The following is a 19,639-nucleotide window of genomic DNA, read 5'->3' on the forward strand; positions in this document are numbered from 1 at the left end:
TTAACTAGTAAAAACAAAAGAATATTAGCAATGAAAGTGAAACATGAGTAAACCATTTGTTTGACTGATTTGATCTCTTATACAGATAAAAACGATTATTAACACATTGTTATAACCTATAATATGAAACCAAACATATCTAGAAAAATCCAATTACACGAGTTCGCTATTTATTTATATCTATGTTTATGTTTACCAGAGGTTATATAACCATCGACAGTCTTCGGGAGTCACCTTGATGGTTAATTAGATGACGTTTAAACTGAAATACACACAAAATGACGATACACAATTTCGAGTTCATGCATAAATTGTTAATATTAGACTTTTATATTTGGATATACGTTTTGGTATGCTATAAGTCGAATATGAGAGTTTGAGTCAAATCAGTGGACATGAATTTGAAAGCTAGTGCCCACTTTAATGAAAAATAAAATATATTGCCACTTTTTTTAATCAAATTCAATTCGATCTTAATATGGACTTAAAATAACAAATTCACTTCTAGAAATTCGTTGACGATATTTTCAGTTCTATTTTCCTCATTATATCATTTGACAAGCTTCTGTCGTACATGCATATATGACGTCAGATATTGAGTTCATCTTTTCCTGTTTCGTAGATGGGAGGAAACACGTTTTTCAGAAAACAATTGTTTTATAGATATATGTAAAGAATTAATTTATAAACTCGTCAATTTAAACATGTTAAAGTTTTGTTATTAAAAATTATGTGCACGCTTTTACAGAGGTCAATATTTGTCAAAATCATGATGATGGTACTTCAACTTTGATTAAACAAGTGAAATTTCGTTGTAGCAAGTGAAACATTTTAGTTATTATTAATTAGGTTGACCTTGAAATGCGGTTCCTGTGACGACGCTTCGGTTATAATGATTTTAAGAAAAGCGTGGACTCATGATCATTATTTCATACAAATTCTTTATATGTTTCTCCTCATTCGATTTTCTCTGTCCTTTTCGCATATTATTGTCTATTTTATATTCCATATTATAACCCTATTCTGTGTGATTTTTCAATGTGCTACAAAAAGCCATCTTGAGGACACCAACAGCCAATCAAAACTCTCGTAATACACTCTTAACCATTATACATTAATCAGTTTTCCCTTTTTCTATTTTCGTATTTTTGTAAAATGAGTAGACAAACTTGAGGTTGAAAAATCTACTAAATTAACGTTAAGTTAAGGCCAATAATTTAAACATAATTTAATACGTGTATAATTTGCGTTTTTCCTGATAGGTTTTTAAAGGAAATTTACTTCCATACACACATTCATGTTATTCATATAGTTACATAGTTTATAAATAAACATAGATAGTATTTATCTATATAAAATATATACATGTATGTCACGAATAAATGACAATATATTTTGTGAATATATGCATTGTTCGTGTTAATTTCAATAAAATCTGATGTTCTGATACGCTACACTCCCGTATCAGGACATCAGGTTTAAATGAGATTGTGTTCGTGTTCAATAGAATAATTAAAATTTACTGCGCAAAATAATTAAAGATAACTTTCTAAAATTGTTATACGCTTTATATTCGTAAAGGCATACATAAATTTTCATTTTTCTTTTTTGTCATCCGCCTACATGCGACATTATCCCCAAAGAATGACTGGGAAATATAATATGGTCACTTGGTCTCCTTCCAACCGGCAGCAAAACGCTTGCCAAAGTGGGGCGTCCGTTTGGTTGTGCGGGATGTTCAAAGTTGCAGCCACGTCCGGTCAAAATGGGGACGTTAATTCCAATGTATCATGTAAAGAGACTGCCACGCTCTTTGCACGTTGAGAACCCTTGCAATAACTCTTTGATGGGTCTATAGGTGGCTTGTTGCAATGCAAATCTCCTGTCCCTATCCAGTATACCCTTTTTTCGAGTGACAGTCAAAATTTCCCCGACCATCATCCCGAATGGCCTCTTTTACAAAACTAATTGTATTTATTTTTCTAGTCCTAAACATGCATGAAATATTTGTAACTGCAAAGCAACCAACAATCAATCATGTATGCGACATTATATGACAATATTGATTACTAGTAATTAATATAAATTCAAAAAAGAAATTTCAGCCCCAGCAAACATCTAAATATCTTACAGCTTAAACATCGGTTCGGTATTTTTTTAAAGGCGAGGGACACTTATAGTGTTGACTTTATAGACCTCTCTTACGGGTTCTAAAGGTTTTATTTTTTTATTTTTTTTTATTGTGTATCGGGGAGGAGGATCTTTGTTCTTATTTTTTTAGTTTTAAGAAATTTTATTCTATTCATTTACTTTTTAGTAATCTTTCTGTATTCCTTATATTTTCCCAATTATTTTCAACAGTTTATTTTGCATTCTTTTCCATTCATTATGTTTCGTCCGCTATTCTCTATTTCGTATCCCCATTCACGCCGTTGTATCTTTATCCATATCAAAAGATCGAAATGTGTCTTGTTGTACTGCTATGGTTTTAAATAAGATAATAATTGATACCATGTTGTAATCAACAGAATGCATGGCTAAATTGTCTTAATTTTTTTTTCATTTTTTTTCGGAAAGAAAATTAGAAGAATAGCTTCAGATTGCCTACAAAAAAGGAAAAGTAAACAACAAATACATGTGGGTAGGAGGATTATATCTTGATCAACGGACTGTATGTCAAGCTCTCAAAAGATGAGCTGCTGCTATTTGTGTAGAATGTTGGGTAGCTGTTGCCATAATTCGAAATTTGAAATTTGAAATAGTTGTCACTGTGCATGTATGTCAATTTCAGTTAAATTTATGTATATGGCAAATTATTGAAAGTCATCATTGCCTATCATAATACACCTTATCGCTATTCCCGGCTGACCCGTCCGCTTGAACTTTTGACGTCAACAACAATCACTTTTCCATTGTGGCGTCAGACATTTTGTTTTATGACGTCAAAATTTTACGGGAACCTGTGTGATTTCCAGCAATGGCGGACAAATAGCGATAAGGTGTATTTTCTTGATAGAGGATTGTTGCTCACAAAGAATCTATTAAATCAAGAGTTCCAAATGGTGAAGTTGAATTCATCTCGTCGTACATTTTACAGACGCCATCACGATTTGGCACCAAAGGCAAGTGGCAGATTCAGAAATCATAAGGGCACTGACTGCCAAAGAGGGGACCAGCTCTGTTCATTATTCCCTAAATAATCAACCATTTTCTTCCCACATAATAGGGGGCGGGGCCACATGCCACCCTTAAATCTACCTCTGTAAGTTTATTGGGGTATATATTGTATGATCATCTCTGACATTTCCAATCCATCTGTACAAACCATGTTAAAAGTGGTGACTGTTTCCTGAATGTATAAATTGTCCCTGACTTCTGTCTGACTGTTGTAGTCTACATTGGCCTTGCTGTTTTGTTGTTGGACAGCAGTGAGAACAACTGCTGTTTTTGTGTCCATCCACTGGGCGAAACGCGTAGCGTTGTATCTCCTGGTAGACTGGTAGATGGTGGCTTGTTTTCTTTTTCAGGGCTGACTCAGATCTACTGGATGATGTGTCCGGTTCCTTTACTTTAAAATAGCCTTGATTCAAAGGAGCTGTACTCCAACCTACATGGTCAGAGCTGGCGATGAATTTCCATTCCAGCTCTTTTCCATCCGACTTCATAGTTACAAGTAATGCTTTCAATTCATATGGTAGACTCAGTTCGACTAATGCCATGACCATGACGCAATTTTCATTTTGAAGTACAAACTATTGCCAATAGTCCTTTGGATTATGAAAAGGCGAATTCAAAGTAGCGTGTCTTTATCATACTGCATTAGAATAATCAAATCATTGGCGGATCCAGGAGGGGGGGTTCCAGGGGTTGGAACCCCCCTTTTTTGTGACCGATCAATGCATTTAAATACTGAATACTAAAATTTATGATAAAAGGGATGATTTTTCATTTCCTATCGTTAATTATCCGTTTTTAGATGGTGACGTTCCCTTGTCACCATCTTACGGTGTTTATATATCTCAACTTGTACGATTCGCTCGTGTATGTAACAATGTTTTAGATTTTAACGAGAGAAATTTATGTATTACTGAAAAATTATTACACCAGGGTTTTCGATATCACAAACTAGTCAAAACATTTACTAAATTTTATCATCGGTATAAAGACATTATTCGTAAATATAGCTCAACATGCAGACTTTTAATACGTTCAGGTATTTCACATCCAATTTTTTATGGTAATATTCTTTATAAAGCACAAAGGTGTCAGTATTCACCTCAGAAACTTACAAAACCTTTGAATAGACTTATTAAGAAGGGATATAATTGCGATACTGTGGTCAAGTCATTAAAGATTGCATATTTTGGCGTTAATATTGAGTCATTGATAAGGTCTTTGCATCGGAACTAAACACATTTATTCTAAAAACAGTTGTTGGCATGACACGGGTTATGTTCTTCTCATATATGTTATGATGGAATGATACTAAACCCCTAACGGGAAGGATTGTGCCTGATGTTCATATGATGAAATCATAATCTTTCAGTCAGTTTAGTTGAAGTCTGGAGCTGGCATGTCAGTTAACTGCTAGTAGTCTGTTGTTATTTATGTATTATTGTCATTTTGTTTATTTTCTTTGGTTACATCTTCTGACATCAGACTCGGATTTCTCTTGAACTGAATTTTAATGTGCGTATTGTTATGCGTTTACTTTACTACATTGGTTAGAGGTATAGGGGGAGGGTTGAGATCTCACAAACATGTTTAACCCCGCCGCATTTTTGCGCCTGTCCCAAGTCAGGAGCCTCTGGCCTTTGTTAGTCTTGTATTATTTTAATTTTAGTTTCTTGTGTACAATTTGGAAATTAGTATGGCGTTCATTATCACTGGACTAGTATATATTTGTTTAGGGGCCAGCTGAAGGACGCCTCCGGGTGCGGGAATTTCTCGCTACATTGAAGACCTGTTGGTGACCCTCTGCTGTTGTTTTTTATTTGGGCGGGTTGTTGTCTCTTTGACACATTCCCCATTTCCATTCTCAATTTTATTTGAATGGGAATATATAGTTGGAACCCCCCTTTGTCCTGGGTTGGGAACACCCCCCCCCCTTTTTTTTAAATGGCTGGATCCGCCACTGCAAATGATATTTAAAGGAACAACCTTTAGAATGAAAAATGCCAAAAACTGCGACGTGCAAAATATGATAGGGTCTTGATGGGGTTCACTTATCAGAGAACAATGGGCAACAAAATAGGTGAAAAATAAAGAATAGAAAATGATGGCCATGGGGTACTTGAAAATAAAGAATATAGACAAAACTTTTAACTAATATAAAAAGAAAAGCTAAAAAGAATAAAAAAAAAACACCCGAGTTGAAAGACACTCACCCATAAACTAGTCTATTGGACTCATTTTCAGGCGGGAAAATATCACCATTATTATGTAGATATAAGCAAATGTGGTACGAGTCCCAACAAGCCTCGGACAACTATCTATCCAATTTGTAATAGTAAATCACTATAGGTCAAAGTATACGGGCGGCCTTCAACACGGAGCCTTTGTTTCCACCGAACAACAAGTTATACATGGCCCAAAATATAACAAGTGTAAAACCTTTATAAATAACTTATGAATTTGAATATAATTTTAAATTATTATCAAATTGATTATTAAAAAGATAAAAATAATAATAATAGTCATTGATATTACATGTATTATAATCATAATAATGATTGTTATAAAAATTTGTTATATTATATTTTTTGTACTAACAAAGTCGAAACAACAGGAAAATGAACTATCTGAGAATTTTCATACCATTGTCCTTTGTAACATGTAAGTAGTTAGTGTAGTACACCTACATGCAGAAGGTAGCTGTGTCATCCAACATGTGACAACACAGACGCTTTCCCGGTTAAAACAAACATTACGCAATTCACAATTTTCTAAGTATTGATTTTCAAACATGTATATAAATAAGCTATTTAAAGAAGGTCATTTCCTAGTTTGTAATGATTCATTCGCGCTATAAATTGTTTATTTAGTAGTGTGATTGTTCATTTTTGAAAGAATTGTGAGAGCGGAGGAGCTATATTCACCTGTACATCTTCAAAAAAGTAAGTCTACATAAAAGTAAAATCTTTATATTGCATTATATACCCAATGGAATTTGTCTCTTTAGAATTTCTTCGGCTCTTATTTTGTTTTGATCTTAAAATTCAGAGCTGGTATTCACAGGTAAAATACAAAACACTATAATAGGATGCACGAGTGACTAAATGGGGAGGGGAGCTGTATTTCTGTAATTTTCTACTTATTGTGTCGCTTTTCTTTATTCTTTAAATTTTTGTCCATTAAAATCTCAAATTCTTCATATTTTTTAACTTCATTATTCTCTATTACTAATTTTTTTTTTGGTGCCATTTTTCTCTATTATTTATTTATTTGATTCCATTTTTCTCTATTTTTCATATCTTTTATCCATTTTTTTTTAGTATGTACCTGTATGAACGTGAACTTTGTCTATTATATCATATGGTATTTTTAAAAGAATGCAACACAACAAGTAAATAAGAACGAAAAGCCTTGAGACGACATTATTTGACGCTATGCGCTTACGGTTTATTTGATAACATGAATGTTATCGACAAACAAACAAACAAATAACAGAGAGTAAATTATAAAAAATCTACCAGGAACTTAATCGGGTTGTAGATCAAAATGTGTAACGATCGAGTTCAAACGGTTTTACATATCAGAGATGTCAGTGACTTAAATGTAGTGACAACATGTATGCCTGATATTAGGGAACGGTTTATTTTGATGCTTGTTTTGATTTAAACATTCTTCAAAATGTTTTTTCGAAGGGAAATGAAAGCGATTTATATTATTTTTTTGGACAATTACGTCCTCCCTCTCTATAGTCCCTCTTTAGAAAAGAATTAAATACTTAGTTGACAGGTCAGCAAAATAATCAATAAGCGATCAAAACTTGAATTAAACAAACAAACAAGAAAGTCAAGAAACAAACCAAAATGTTTGATTTAGTCAGAACAAAGCAGCATTGGTTGAAAATCGAACTGATTACACTTTAATGTGTGTCTCTCACACCAGCTTTTAATTAGAATATAGTTTTCTGAATTTGTTTTACCCATTTAGGGGAACAACGCGTGAGTTAATATATATCTAATTTATCCAGTTTGACCAGCTTTTTATGCAATGTTGTAGTTGGTCAAATGAAGTCATGACCCGGGTCTTATTTGAATATGAGTTTCCAACTCATGCTGCTAGAAACCCGAAACAGTTCCTACCGTACATTATAGTTTATATAGTGAATAAGTCCTTTCCCTGGGCCAGGGAAGGAACAATCAGGAGAGTTAGGTTGATCATTCGGAATATCATCAAGTTTGACTTTGCCCTGACCAAGCATTGCAAGACTGTTTGTTTTCCCTCGCGTGTCTGCGATGTCTAAAATACAAATCCTTTGTACATGATGTGCTTGAAAATAATTATGGGTATGGTCGTGGATCTGTATGGTTGATCTACATTTCTGTGTTATTTAATTGTTTTGTGCCATTTTTCTCTATTCTGTTTACATTTTGTCCATTATTTTGAATTCTTTATATTTCTATTCCTTTTATTATGTGCCCATTTAACTCCGCATTTTTGCGCCTGTCCCAAATCAGGAGCATCTGGCCTTCGTAAGACTTGTATAATTTTTAATTTTAGTTTCTTGTGTATTATTCGGAGTTTAGTATGACGTCCATTATCACTAAACTAGTATAGATATTTGTTTAGGGGCCAGCTGAAGGACGCCTCCGGGTCCGGGAGTTTCTCGCCGCATTGAAGACCTATTGGTGACCTTCTGCTGTTGTCTGTTCTATGGTCGGGTTGTTGTATCTTTGACACATTCCCAATTTCCATTTTCAATTTTATTAATTATGCAAACCTCCATCCACGCAATCATGCTCTGCATAATGCAATCATGCATTTCCATCAGATTATGAGAGATTTCACAATATGTTTTTTCCGATGATAGATTTTTAAACCTGTTAAACTTTTTGTACTTTTCAGCCTACATAATCATTTTAAGTAGCATTTTCCTACTAATTATTTCATTGTCATTTAGTGAATTCCAGTGTATATCCAAAAGTTTTTTAGTTATCTAGATTTTTGATAAAAAAAATAAAATTTTGTAAGTATTTTTTTGTTTTGAATTAATTTCAAATTTTACGACGATTCTTTTTTATAAGATAGGTCGTTAATTTGTTTTTATGAAAAGATCATGTTGTTTACTAATAATAGGACATGATGATTAACATAATTAAAATAATGTATAACGTGATGATTATAAATAAAACAACTGCGTATAGACGTGTCGGTAATGTTTAAGAATAATTGAGTAATTTTAACTGTGTTTAACTGAAAGAGATTACGGGGTGGGGGAGTAATGAAAACACTATAGTTATATATGTACCATATATATGAGGGTATATATCAGGAAATTTTTGAAATAAGACAAAATACTGATCGGCTAAGAGTCATTATCAATTTGGCTTAGTGGTAAATATTTATAGCCTTTTTAGAATTATTAAACATTTGTGTCAACTCATTTTTGCTTGTTAAAGGTTACATTATGACCCCGCGAAGACAATCTTGACTCGGCTCGGATCTAATATTATTAGATGTGCATTCTATTGTTGAAGACCATACACAAACCTTGATTTTTAGGAGATGGTGTTGCTGGGATGCTGTCGTTGACGTTTTACATACTTCTTCGTTTATTCAAATATGAAGATTCATAGAACTCAACTTCCATATAACCAATCGTTTATAAAAACGATAAAGTAAAATAATATGAAAATTTTTATGCGATTTCTGAGATTTGTCCTGACTATGCACTGACTATGCATGAAATATTTGCCACTGTTCATTAAGCAATCTTCAGTCAACAATTAATTTCGTATAAATCAGACGAGGTTCAAGTTGGAAAGAAATTTTCATGATATAACAGAATGTTTGGAGAATTCAAGATTGGGTCCTCAATTAACGCAACCATTAATTTTTAGTTTGATTTTCTCCAATACGGTATTCTTTCAATTTTTTGCCCAATATTCTCTATTCTTAATATGTTTTAGAATCCCATTGTTTATCATTCTTTTTTTTCCCGCTTATTTTTCTTTTTTTATATATATATTTTGCCCATTACTTTACCCATTTATAATATTTTCTCTATTCTGTTAACCAAATCCAGTCGTTCAATGCAGCATTTCTTTAATTTTGAGCATTTGAATATTTTACATCACATTTTTCACATGTTACCCATAATGCATAGTAAGAGGATTATCTTTTAATGAAGTCATATTTCTAGGGTTTTTTTTATAGTGTTTTTTTTTTTTTTTTTTTAGAACAGATCAATTTTTATCGTGTTGAATTGAACTTTAAACAGTCTCTAAGGGATATATACTTCATTGGTTCCATTTTTTAATCACAAAATTTGACTTTACGCTTTTGAAAATATACCCAATGAACTTCAGACTAACAACTCACAAGCACATGTCCCAAATTTTAAAACCTTAAAGTATTAGGGAAAAATCAGAGAAAAGTGCCCTTGCACTAAAAAATTAATAATAACATGAAAAAACGATTTTTAAAAACATTTCAAGTACAAGATAACCTTGTCAATATATATCGTTCTTGAAATGAACTAAATAATCTTAGCTTATTTTTGAAAATCAATAATTATATAATTTAAATTTCTTTTGAGCTTTTGAAGATTGTAGTTTGAATTGTAAACTTCAAAATTTTGTAATCTTTAAATCCTCGTGTAAGATGTAAAATGAGATGATTTATCATTTCTTTATACTTCCTGCATGGAAACGTCTGGAAAAAATAACAAAAACGCAGATTTATAATCATGTTCAAGGCCGCACTGTGACCTACAGTCGTTAAATTTAATTTTTTAAGTCATTTGGTTTCTTGTTAAGAGTTGTCTCATTAGAAATAATACCACATCATCTAATTTTTATATTGGATTTTTTTTGGGGTGCATTTTTTTAGATTTATAAATTTAATTTAAATCAGAATATCGTTGTCCTAAAAACAATTTTACAGTGAAGCGTTCTACTCTGGGCATTTTTTTATGTCGAACTATGTCGAGGTCTATTTGCGCTAACGCAAATTATGAACAATTGTATGTAAATGGGGTGTTTACCTCAATTGGGCAGTTTCAGACTTACTAATTGTTGATTTTTTTCAACTTGACCAAATCAAAACTTTACCTTAACGTTATCATAGGGATTTTACTACAGATACATAGCCCAATAATCTCGTCTGATTGCATTTGAAAAAAAAACGTCAAGTCCCTATGAATGTTTTTCTATCACCCTAGTTATACTATTTTATCATGATATAGCATGATTAGGAATAAATAAGTTTGGATAGTGTATGAAAAATATTGGAATGCAAACCGGTATGCAAAAATATCCGGATCAATCAAGAGACACTAAATGCTAAACAAGATAAAAAAAAATATATATATAGTATTGCTACAATGTTAAAAAAAAACAACAAAGTTTTCAAAAGAAAATTTGAGTCCTTAAATAGATATGTAAGAATAAAGGCGTTTTCCCGCCAAATAAGTACAATGCATAAGTGTGTGGCCGAGTTCACTTGAAACTCTCGAGGCCAAGTTCGGATGGATATCTAGAGTAGATTGAATTGACATGGTCATATATAACACCTGTTATGATTGGATAAAGCTTTTCCGCCATTAACACTCGAGGAACCCTGGTTGAGGCAGGGTTCCTAGAGATCGACTCGATATCCCGGATGTTATGACGTCAATCCAATCAAATTTGAATGTAAACATATTCAGAGTAGGGGCCTTGTACTTCCGGTAATCTAGAGACCTTACTCTTTAAAATTATTTACCGTTCATATGGAACTCTAGTCAGAACTCTAGTTCCATCCGAACTTGGCCTCCGAGGCTTTACTTACTTGGGTTTCAACAAAACGATTTTACTTGAACCACTCGAGTTAACCCCTCGTACCCTGGTTCCAACCCTCACCGAGCCAGGGTTAAACTCGAGAAACTCTTTAATGACGTCAAACCAATGATATATTTTATTTTTTTATGCTTGGTCAGGGCCTTACTCTAGAGTTACTTAGAGTTGTTCCGAATATTAACTCTAGTGCGTTCTCGCGATAATATATTAACTCTGAAGTCGATTAAAGAGTTTCAAGTGAACTCGGCCTGTGAGGCGTAGTGATATGCACCATAAACAAAAGATAACCACTATCCTTGAAACAAGGAAGTAGTAACGTAGATAGATCCGCTTAGTGACAACAAGATAGGCCCACACTCTTAAATTCCCAATTGTGTTTCTTTACCATCAAAGAAAGTGTTGTGATCGATTTCCGAATGATATATGATAAAAGACGGTATCTGACATCAGCAATCTATACACAGAGTCAGACTACTTTAAATTCCCAAATTATTTTTTACCACCAAATGATACTGAATGTGAATTGTTTCCGATACATCAAAGGGTAAGAAATTTAATAATAATAATCTTATTTCCGATATTGTATGAACAATAATAACTGTATGCTTCAATTGGTTCGTACTGAAAGGCCCAGTATAATAATAGATAACAAAGAGCACTTTGTACGGTGATAGTATTAATTTTGGGGTGACAACATAGGCTGCACAGTTTCTTTGGCTCGTATCCATATCGACGGAGTTTCGAGCCTTGTCATTGAAGATGGAGCTATTGATGAGTACTGGTGCCCATCAGTGGAGAAGTGGGTCTTGGTGCCCATCAGTAGTGAAGTGAGTCCCAAAACGTTGCTCTAAGAAGCATAGAGCCTATTATTTGTAGCAGTGATTGCAAAAATGTTACTCCAAGAATATTTTATAATTAACAAAATTAATTTACTAGAAGATGAACCCTTTTTATGCTCGATTTGAAACTACATGATAGAATTTTAAGACAAAACAAGTTCTCAAAGTAGAAAGAACAAATGTGGTCACAGAACTTGTTTTCTTGCTACATTTCGAAATAGATAAATCCACAACACTTTCTAATTATATAATTCCACCTTATGTGATAATGCTGTATTTCGATTGGATGAGAACCAATTTCTATATATTCAGATTTTCTTTTCTCTGCCGGGGTATTTGCCATTAGGGAAGTCCATATGCCGGGGTATTGCTAGCAAATACCATGGCAGATGGGGAATACCATGTCTAAAAATAACTCAATGAATTATTACTATTCTAATATGACAAATTCATGGTCATTCTAAATATATGGTTCCAGATGAAATATTTAGGATAAAAAGCATCATTATTGAATTTGGACCGAATGACGTAAAAATTCCGGGAATGACGTCATAAATAAAACTCAACGGAAACGAATTGTCAACCGGTCACATAAAACTAAACTCCACTTGTATTACACTTCAGATCACTTCACTAAAACTGATGAACAAAGTGTAGGAGTCAGTCGAGAACCAGCTTATTATCATAAAAAGGACGATATATATACAGTCAGTGACTGTACATAAAAAATGAAAAGAAATGATTATACGGTCAATGCAATTTGACTGCGCAAATAGCACAGCTACAGTGCCGGTATACAAAAATTATACATTCACGTCGAAATTTCATATGATACCTGATTATAATAAACTTTCCGAGGTGGAACATTCGGTGGAATCAAACAATTATACCATGCTTACAAGGGGTATTTGCCAAAAATACCAGTTTCGAGGCAATCAAATTTCCCTCGCCTAACGGCTCTGGAAATTTGTACCTCTCAACCGGTATTTTTGGCAAATACCCCTTGTAAGCATGATATATTTGTATAAAATTACTTTATCTAAATATCTCCCTTTTTTGGAAAGTTGAAAGAAAATGAATCAAACAAAAATATGGTGTTTTTTTAATAGAAATGCAGCCGTAAAAGTGATAAAACACAAAAAAAATATATATATATTTACACCAAAAGTCTTACACATGAATTACATATTACTCTCAAAATTTGCAAATTTGATTAAAGATCTAGACAAACTGTTATCATCTACTACTTCAAAATCCAAGATGGATACCCGAACCACCTTAAAAGGATAAACATGTCAACCATTATAGAAGTGGTCTTTTTAATTTCAATAAGAAGAAACATAAATGTATACACGCACTTGCTCTGCATTGGCATATTTTAAACCCGTTGCACTGCATATATAAATACACACACATCATCCACATGATAGTATTTCAAACGTTTTGCACTTTCAGGGTTTAATTTCTAGAACTAGAAAAATGTTCATACGGAAATGCAGTTCAATTGTTTCAAGTGCTTTATCTATTTCATCATAAAATTTTGTTTGACGTCTGCAAATTTGTTTTATTTTTTGAATTTTTTTAAACAAAATCATCCACAACTACAACCACAACAAATAAACATATTTTTTTAATCAGATATAGAAAGATGTGGTGTGAGTGCCAATGAGATAACTCTCCATCCAAATAACAATTTATAAAAGTAAACCATTATAGGTCAATGTACGGCCTTCAACACGGAGCCTTGGCTCACACCGAACAACAAGCTATAAAGGGCCCCAAAATTACTAGTGTAAAACCATTCAAACGGGAAAACCAATTGTCTAATCTATATAAAAAACGAGAAACGAGAAACACCTATAAATTACATAAACAAACGACAACTACTGTACATCAGATTCTTGACTTAGGACAGGTGCAAACATTTGCAGCGGGATTAAACGTTTTAATGGTACCAAACCTTCTCCCTTTTTCTGAAACAATAGCATAACATCACAACATAGAAAAACACACGATAAAATATCAATTGGCAGGCTTAACTCAATCAAAAAACGTAAGTTAACACAATGAACGAATAAATTTCATCTGAGTTCATTATTTAACTCGAATACGTATTAAAAATTATTGGACGTATACTGAATGCAGTACATGAAAACCTGAGAGTATTTTTTATTTAATATAAAATCAAGTCAATATTTTCTCCTTATAAAGTAAACCAACCGTTGTAGATTCTGTAGATTTCTGAGTATATGCATGCATAAAGAACATATCTGAGAAATTCCAAATTAAAGATAATTATCCTATAATTATACATTCTAAATTTGGAACAAAATATTAAATCTGCATTTTGGTATGGAAAATTGCAAAGTGAAACCACATCTAATGACATGAAAAATATCCCAATAATTCAGTTATCATTCCTAAGCATTTGGAGTACAGTAATCACATTTGGATGAAAGGATGAAAATGTGTTTCAATTTCAGTGTGGATTCAAAAAAAAAAAAGGAGGCGCATGTACATATCGACTTAAGATAATATGACAATTTGTCAATTTATGAATCGGGCCCTTTCCTTAAGATCAATACAAAGCAAACACGAACAAACTAAATAAAAACAACAGAAAAAAAGACAAATTGTTCGTCTAATTCATTATTTTTTTTGCAATGATGACTTAAAAATTTGTGACATTGACTGTTTGCTCTTGAAATGTTCCACCGTTGTTCCTGGTTAGCGGAGATTTTTAAATAATAAAGCTCTCGAAGACATATTTTAGCACACCATTCCATATTCTCCTAGCTCATGCAAGAGCTTGTAAAATAGCAGTTGTCTTTGGTTGCTTTCTGTCGTATTTGTTTTCTTTATTGGTTTATCATCAATCAGACTACAAATTTATTTTTGTCGGCTTTTTTTGGTAGAAAAATATTTAAAAAAAAAACCCGTCGTATATGATCGATATATGACTGAAATATATGATCTATGAGCACTTGTTTAAAACATGTCAAGTACAAAAAACTACTTTATACGAGGTCGTAAATTTTCTTGTAAGTCTAGTGCCAAATCCTTGACCCGTGATCATCGATCGTCTTGTGACAGAAAGGAACATTGATATTACTTCCGCTTTCAGGGTATGACTATGGCTGCGTTGTAGGTAAGACATTACTTTAACGTACTAAGTTATCGTTTTTTACACTTATTTTTATTTTGAATAGTATCCTTTTAAAAATGAGAGTGGGATTAAAAACTATAATTTTTGCAATACAAATTATTGATCATTATTGTAATTAATTGTCAATTTGAATCGTTTTCATTTTTTGATTGAGATTCATATCAAGTTCCTTCTTGGTTTTGATAACGACTGACCTTGATTCTGTGCCGTTTGACAAAATGGGGCAAAACAATCAACTTAGTCTATGAAGTCAAATATTTGGTTTTGTGAAAGCGTTTCATATCCTCTTAAATTTTCAATGGCGGACACTCGAAACTGGTGTAAAATGCGTATTGTATAAGAGTAGCGGAAACACAATAGATTTGAAGTACTTATTACAACAGTTATAAACACTTAAACATTTAAAATTAACACGTTGGAACTCTAATATTGAAGAATACGTGATTAACTGCAACACTTTAATTCTTTATCACAATGAATTAACATTTAGATCTCTTTTGCATTATTTTAGATTTATTCAAATGGATACAATGAATTCCAGCAGTGACAATGTAACAACCAACACAACTGGTTTTAACTGGATTAAGAGGGAAGAAGAAGTGGCAAGTCTTCTGACTCCGGTTGTTGCATATATTTCCGTTCTCATGACTTCCGGTGTGATTGGCAATTCTCTCGTCTGCTACATCTGTTACCGGAAATGGAAAGAAAGAAAAATCAAATACTTCATTGGTTTTCTTGCAACTTTTGATTTGCTCACGTGCTGCATTTGTATGCCGATGGAAATAGTTATGCTACGACAACCTCTCTTGATTGAAAATGACATTCTTTGCAAACTACAGAGAGGTACACGTGCGATTACGTCTTTAGCTGCCGGAGGAATGCTCGTCATAATTGCTGTTGATAGGTATATCAGTATATGCAAGCACACACGCACGCGAATACAACCGTCTCAGGCACGTCGTTTATGCTTAGTTTCCGTATTATTGGCATTGATATTTTCATGGCCAGCATTTATTTTATTTGGCATGAGAAGTCGGGACACCGATAAACAAGTGATTGCAGAAACACAATGCTCAACAATTAATGATTATGGTGATACGTATCCGCTTGTTTACTATGGGATTATATTTGTTCTGTTTTTCGGCATATCGATATCGCTTGTTTTGTTTTACACTTTGATTTGGTTAAGAATTTTACGACTTCCGAATTTGACGTCATCAGCCATGTCGGCTGCAAAGAGACAGTCCGCATCTGAAAGTGCTGATTTAACTGCTGCTAGTTTTCAAAATACTTCGAACTTTGACACAGCAAATAAGTCAACGGAAGAATCTACAGATGGAACGTGCATGCTCTCTTTTAAGCAATCAGAAGAAAATGGAAACCCAAGAAGGAATACTTTGGACAGAAGGCGACACAGGTCAAATATAGATGAAAGCGATTCTTGCGATTTTTCGACCGATATTTCGAGAAGTAATTCCATAGATCACAAAAGTAGAAAACAAAATTATCCTGCTACTGTGAATAATAACGAAAAAGGAGATACAGAGGTCATGCGACCAAGAAAAAATACACAGGAAAGTCGAAATAAAAGCTTTAATAGGAAGTCCTCGTTCTTGGGTTCAATAAGTATGTCAAGTAATGGTTCTAGACGATCTAACAGAAACATGGTGCGCAGACGTCGAATAACAATAGCTATGTTTGTGATAACGATTGTTCAAATTTTCAGTTTTCTTCCTTATATTGCGTTGCTTATTTGCAAAAGTTTTCTTCCGGAGTTTCTGTCTTCGCTTAACTCACAGGCTCAAGTTGCATATAATATCGGTATACTATCACATTTTATCAGCAGTGGTGTTAATCCATTTGTGTATGGATTTTGTAGTAAAATATTTCGGCGGGAATTTAAGAAAGTGTTCTGTAAAAAGCTACAACATTACTCTATTTTCCGAATGATTCATTCATGAACTTAATATTTTATTGAATACGCATGAAATGTTTTCTTCTCGATTGAAGCAAAAGAACAATTGACGAATAAGCCTAAATTGTATTCGCATATATATGAATCGTTATCAATTTGATATTTGATATCAACTGTAGCATTCTTAATCTGGGCGCAGCTCGGACAAATAATAAGAAAGGTAACTTTTTGCCTATACAACAGCTGATGACAAATTACACAACACACATATACACAAATATACATTAGATTTAGAACAATGCAGATGGACCTGGCATTAAGCACAAATACTCTTTGAACAAAAGTTTGTCAAATCTCACAATTATTTGTATCTCATTTCCAAAGAATGAAACATTTGTTATGAGTGACCTACACGAATGAGGCTCCCGCAGGATCAAAAACGACCTGCGAACTCTTGGCTTTTTAGAGGCGACTTCCGACCTGAGGGCCTTCTAAAAATGACCTGCGACCTGTAATTTTGGAAAAAAACGACCTCCGACTGACTTCCGTTCTCTGTGTTGGGAAAAACGACCTGCGACCTGTACATTTCCCTTAAAAACGACCTCTCGTCGAATTTAAAAGCGACCTTGCGACCTGATGGGGGTACCCTGTGGGAGCCTCACGAATGTATCAAAGCTTTTGTACTGATGAGAGCCTGTTAAATTATACATTACTTACATGTATGCTATTTTTGTAATAAATATGCAAATATATTTTGTGTTTAATGATGGACTGGAAAGGTAAACAATTTCATTCACCATATATATATGGTTATTTCCTGTATTCGAATAATCAGAACAGAAAACTGCAAATAACGAGGCATGGATATATTAAAAACCAAAAAGTACCGACGTCTTTAATTTGAATCAATGACAAACTTTAAAAAAAAACCAGTTAGATTAGGTTAGGTATCGATGGTTATTCACTAAAGTAACCATAAAAAGACAAAATTGAGTGTAATCGCTGCTATTTTTAGAATATATAACCCAAAGTTCAATTTGTATCCCGAATTAGATTATGTAATTCCAGACTTAAATAATTTAAACCAGCTCATTACAAAACGCATCGACATGACAAAATCTGAAATAATTCAAAAGAGAAAAAAAAAACTACCTTATTTATAATAAAAAAAAAACACAAGTGACAGACAGAAACAAAAGACAACCATAGACCTACATGCTCCTCACGGAAACAGGTATATACAAAATGTGTCGAGCTTTTAAATCTTTATGAGCCTTCAACCCTCCTCCTAGCAAGGGACAGTGGTATAACAGCACAGGCACACTGTTAAATTATTGCATTGAATTTGCATATTTGCTATAAAAGCAACACATCGGGCAGGACATTATCTACCTGTATCAACAAGCCCACGTGTCGCACCTGATATAACCTCGATAGGGGAGTCTGTTTTGATCATTTGATGTTTTCTGCGTCCTCTTTGAAAAATGCTTGCCTCATCAGAAAGGAGCACATAGAAACAAAACGTGATTTCAATAAAATTGTTATATTTTGTGTCCAATCTCCATGCAATCTCTTGTGCCACTTTTTAAAATATAATATGTTTCAAACTTTAAACTTAAGGTAGCACAATACAAAGTTTCATAACTCCAACTCCCAAGTTTTAAAATGCTGTAAGCTTCTTAATAATGCTTGAAAATTTATAAAAGTGGTAGTTTTGGATAGCTAACAGATTACTCTTTCAAATTAATTCAAAGGTTAGTATTATGCAACAATTATGTAACCAATTATAATGTTAACTGTGTCTAAAATATTTTCCCCCAAATTTCCACTTTCAAATCAAATTAGCTTCTGCATATATATTGTTCCTATCGCCATTATCTACAAAAGGGTGTCTTAGATTTCAGATAGAATGTATAGAACAAATTTTACACCTAATTAAACATTATCTTCTTTTATGTGGTTAGGATGTTTACACTAATTACAGATTTATGAGAGAAGTGAATCCCATAGGGACTATTTGAGTCACCCTTTTGAAGCCCATGATGTGTTGATAAAGAGTTCGTTAACATTTTCTGTATAGTTGAAGAGTTGATAGAGCTAAATTCATTTAAGTTAACTGACCGAGATTTTGTCAATAATTACATAATAATTGATTACATAATGATTGCATAATAAAAATATTGCATTCATATAAAAGATTAATCTTTTATCTATCTATATATACCTCTTTTATTATTTTTTATGCATTCATACGAAAGTTACAGCATTTTAAGAATGTACTTGGGTGAGGTTTTGGAATTTGTGTCAAATGTTCGGACTCCTTGGTGTTTGTCCATACAATACAATGTAAAATATTTTGCCCCATAACACCCATTTATTTTTTCATATAAGACTTAATAGTTTATGAAAGGTCATTTACCAAAATTTTAGCAGATTCTTAATTTTCTTTCTTTTGTTCTGAGACCTAATAATATCAATGCAAATATAAGGTAAAAGTCCGAGTCAGCCTTTTCCCGCCATATTTTAAATCTCAAATATCTCGAAAAGGAGGTCCATGACCTATCAATATTTTTAGCTTATTTTTATCCTTAATTGATGCTCTACCAGCTTATAGTATCAATTTTAAGTTCTTGATTTATTAATTTTCAACTAACCTCACCTAAGTACATCCTTAAAGGTTAGTGATTGGAAGTAAAAAAATCTTTGTATTGTG

The 19,639-nt window shown here is 33.0% G+C and overlaps 1 protein-coding gene across 3 annotated transcripts; it reads left to right on the forward strand.

The window, feature by feature from the left end:
• Positions 1 to 5,983: 5,983 nt before the first annotated feature.
• On the forward strand, positions 5,984 to 17,678 carry LOC139498311 (muscarinic acetylcholine receptor M3-like). 3 transcript variants are annotated; one of them, XM_071286680.1, is made up of 2 exons: positions 5,984 to 6,116; positions 15,523 to 17,678. In XM_071286680.1, the coding sequence occupies exon 2, from the start codon at positions 15,533 to 15,535 to the stop codon at positions 16,970 to 16,972; it is 1,440 nt and encodes a 479-aa protein (XP_071142781.1). In that variant the 5' UTR covers positions 5,984 to 6,116; positions 15,523 to 15,532; the 3' UTR covers positions 16,973 to 17,678. The 3 variants fall into 3 exon arrangements, with proteins under 3 accessions (XP_071142781.1, XP_071142779.1, XP_071142782.1); XM_071286678.1 differs by lacking the exon at positions 5,984 to 6,116 and adding an exon at positions 11,145 to 11,550; XM_071286681.1 differs by lacking the exon at positions 5,984 to 6,116 and adding an exon at positions 14,887 to 14,993.
• The last annotated feature ends 1,961 nt before the right edge of the window (positions 17,679 to 19,639 follow it).

Source organism: Mytilus edulis, chromosome 12 (assembly GCF_963676685.1).
Source record: "Mytilus edulis chromosome 12, xbMytEdul2.2, whole genome shotgun sequence".
In the NCBI taxonomy this organism is placed as follows: domain Eukaryota; kingdom Metazoa; phylum Mollusca; class Bivalvia; order Mytilida; family Mytilidae; genus Mytilus; species Mytilus edulis.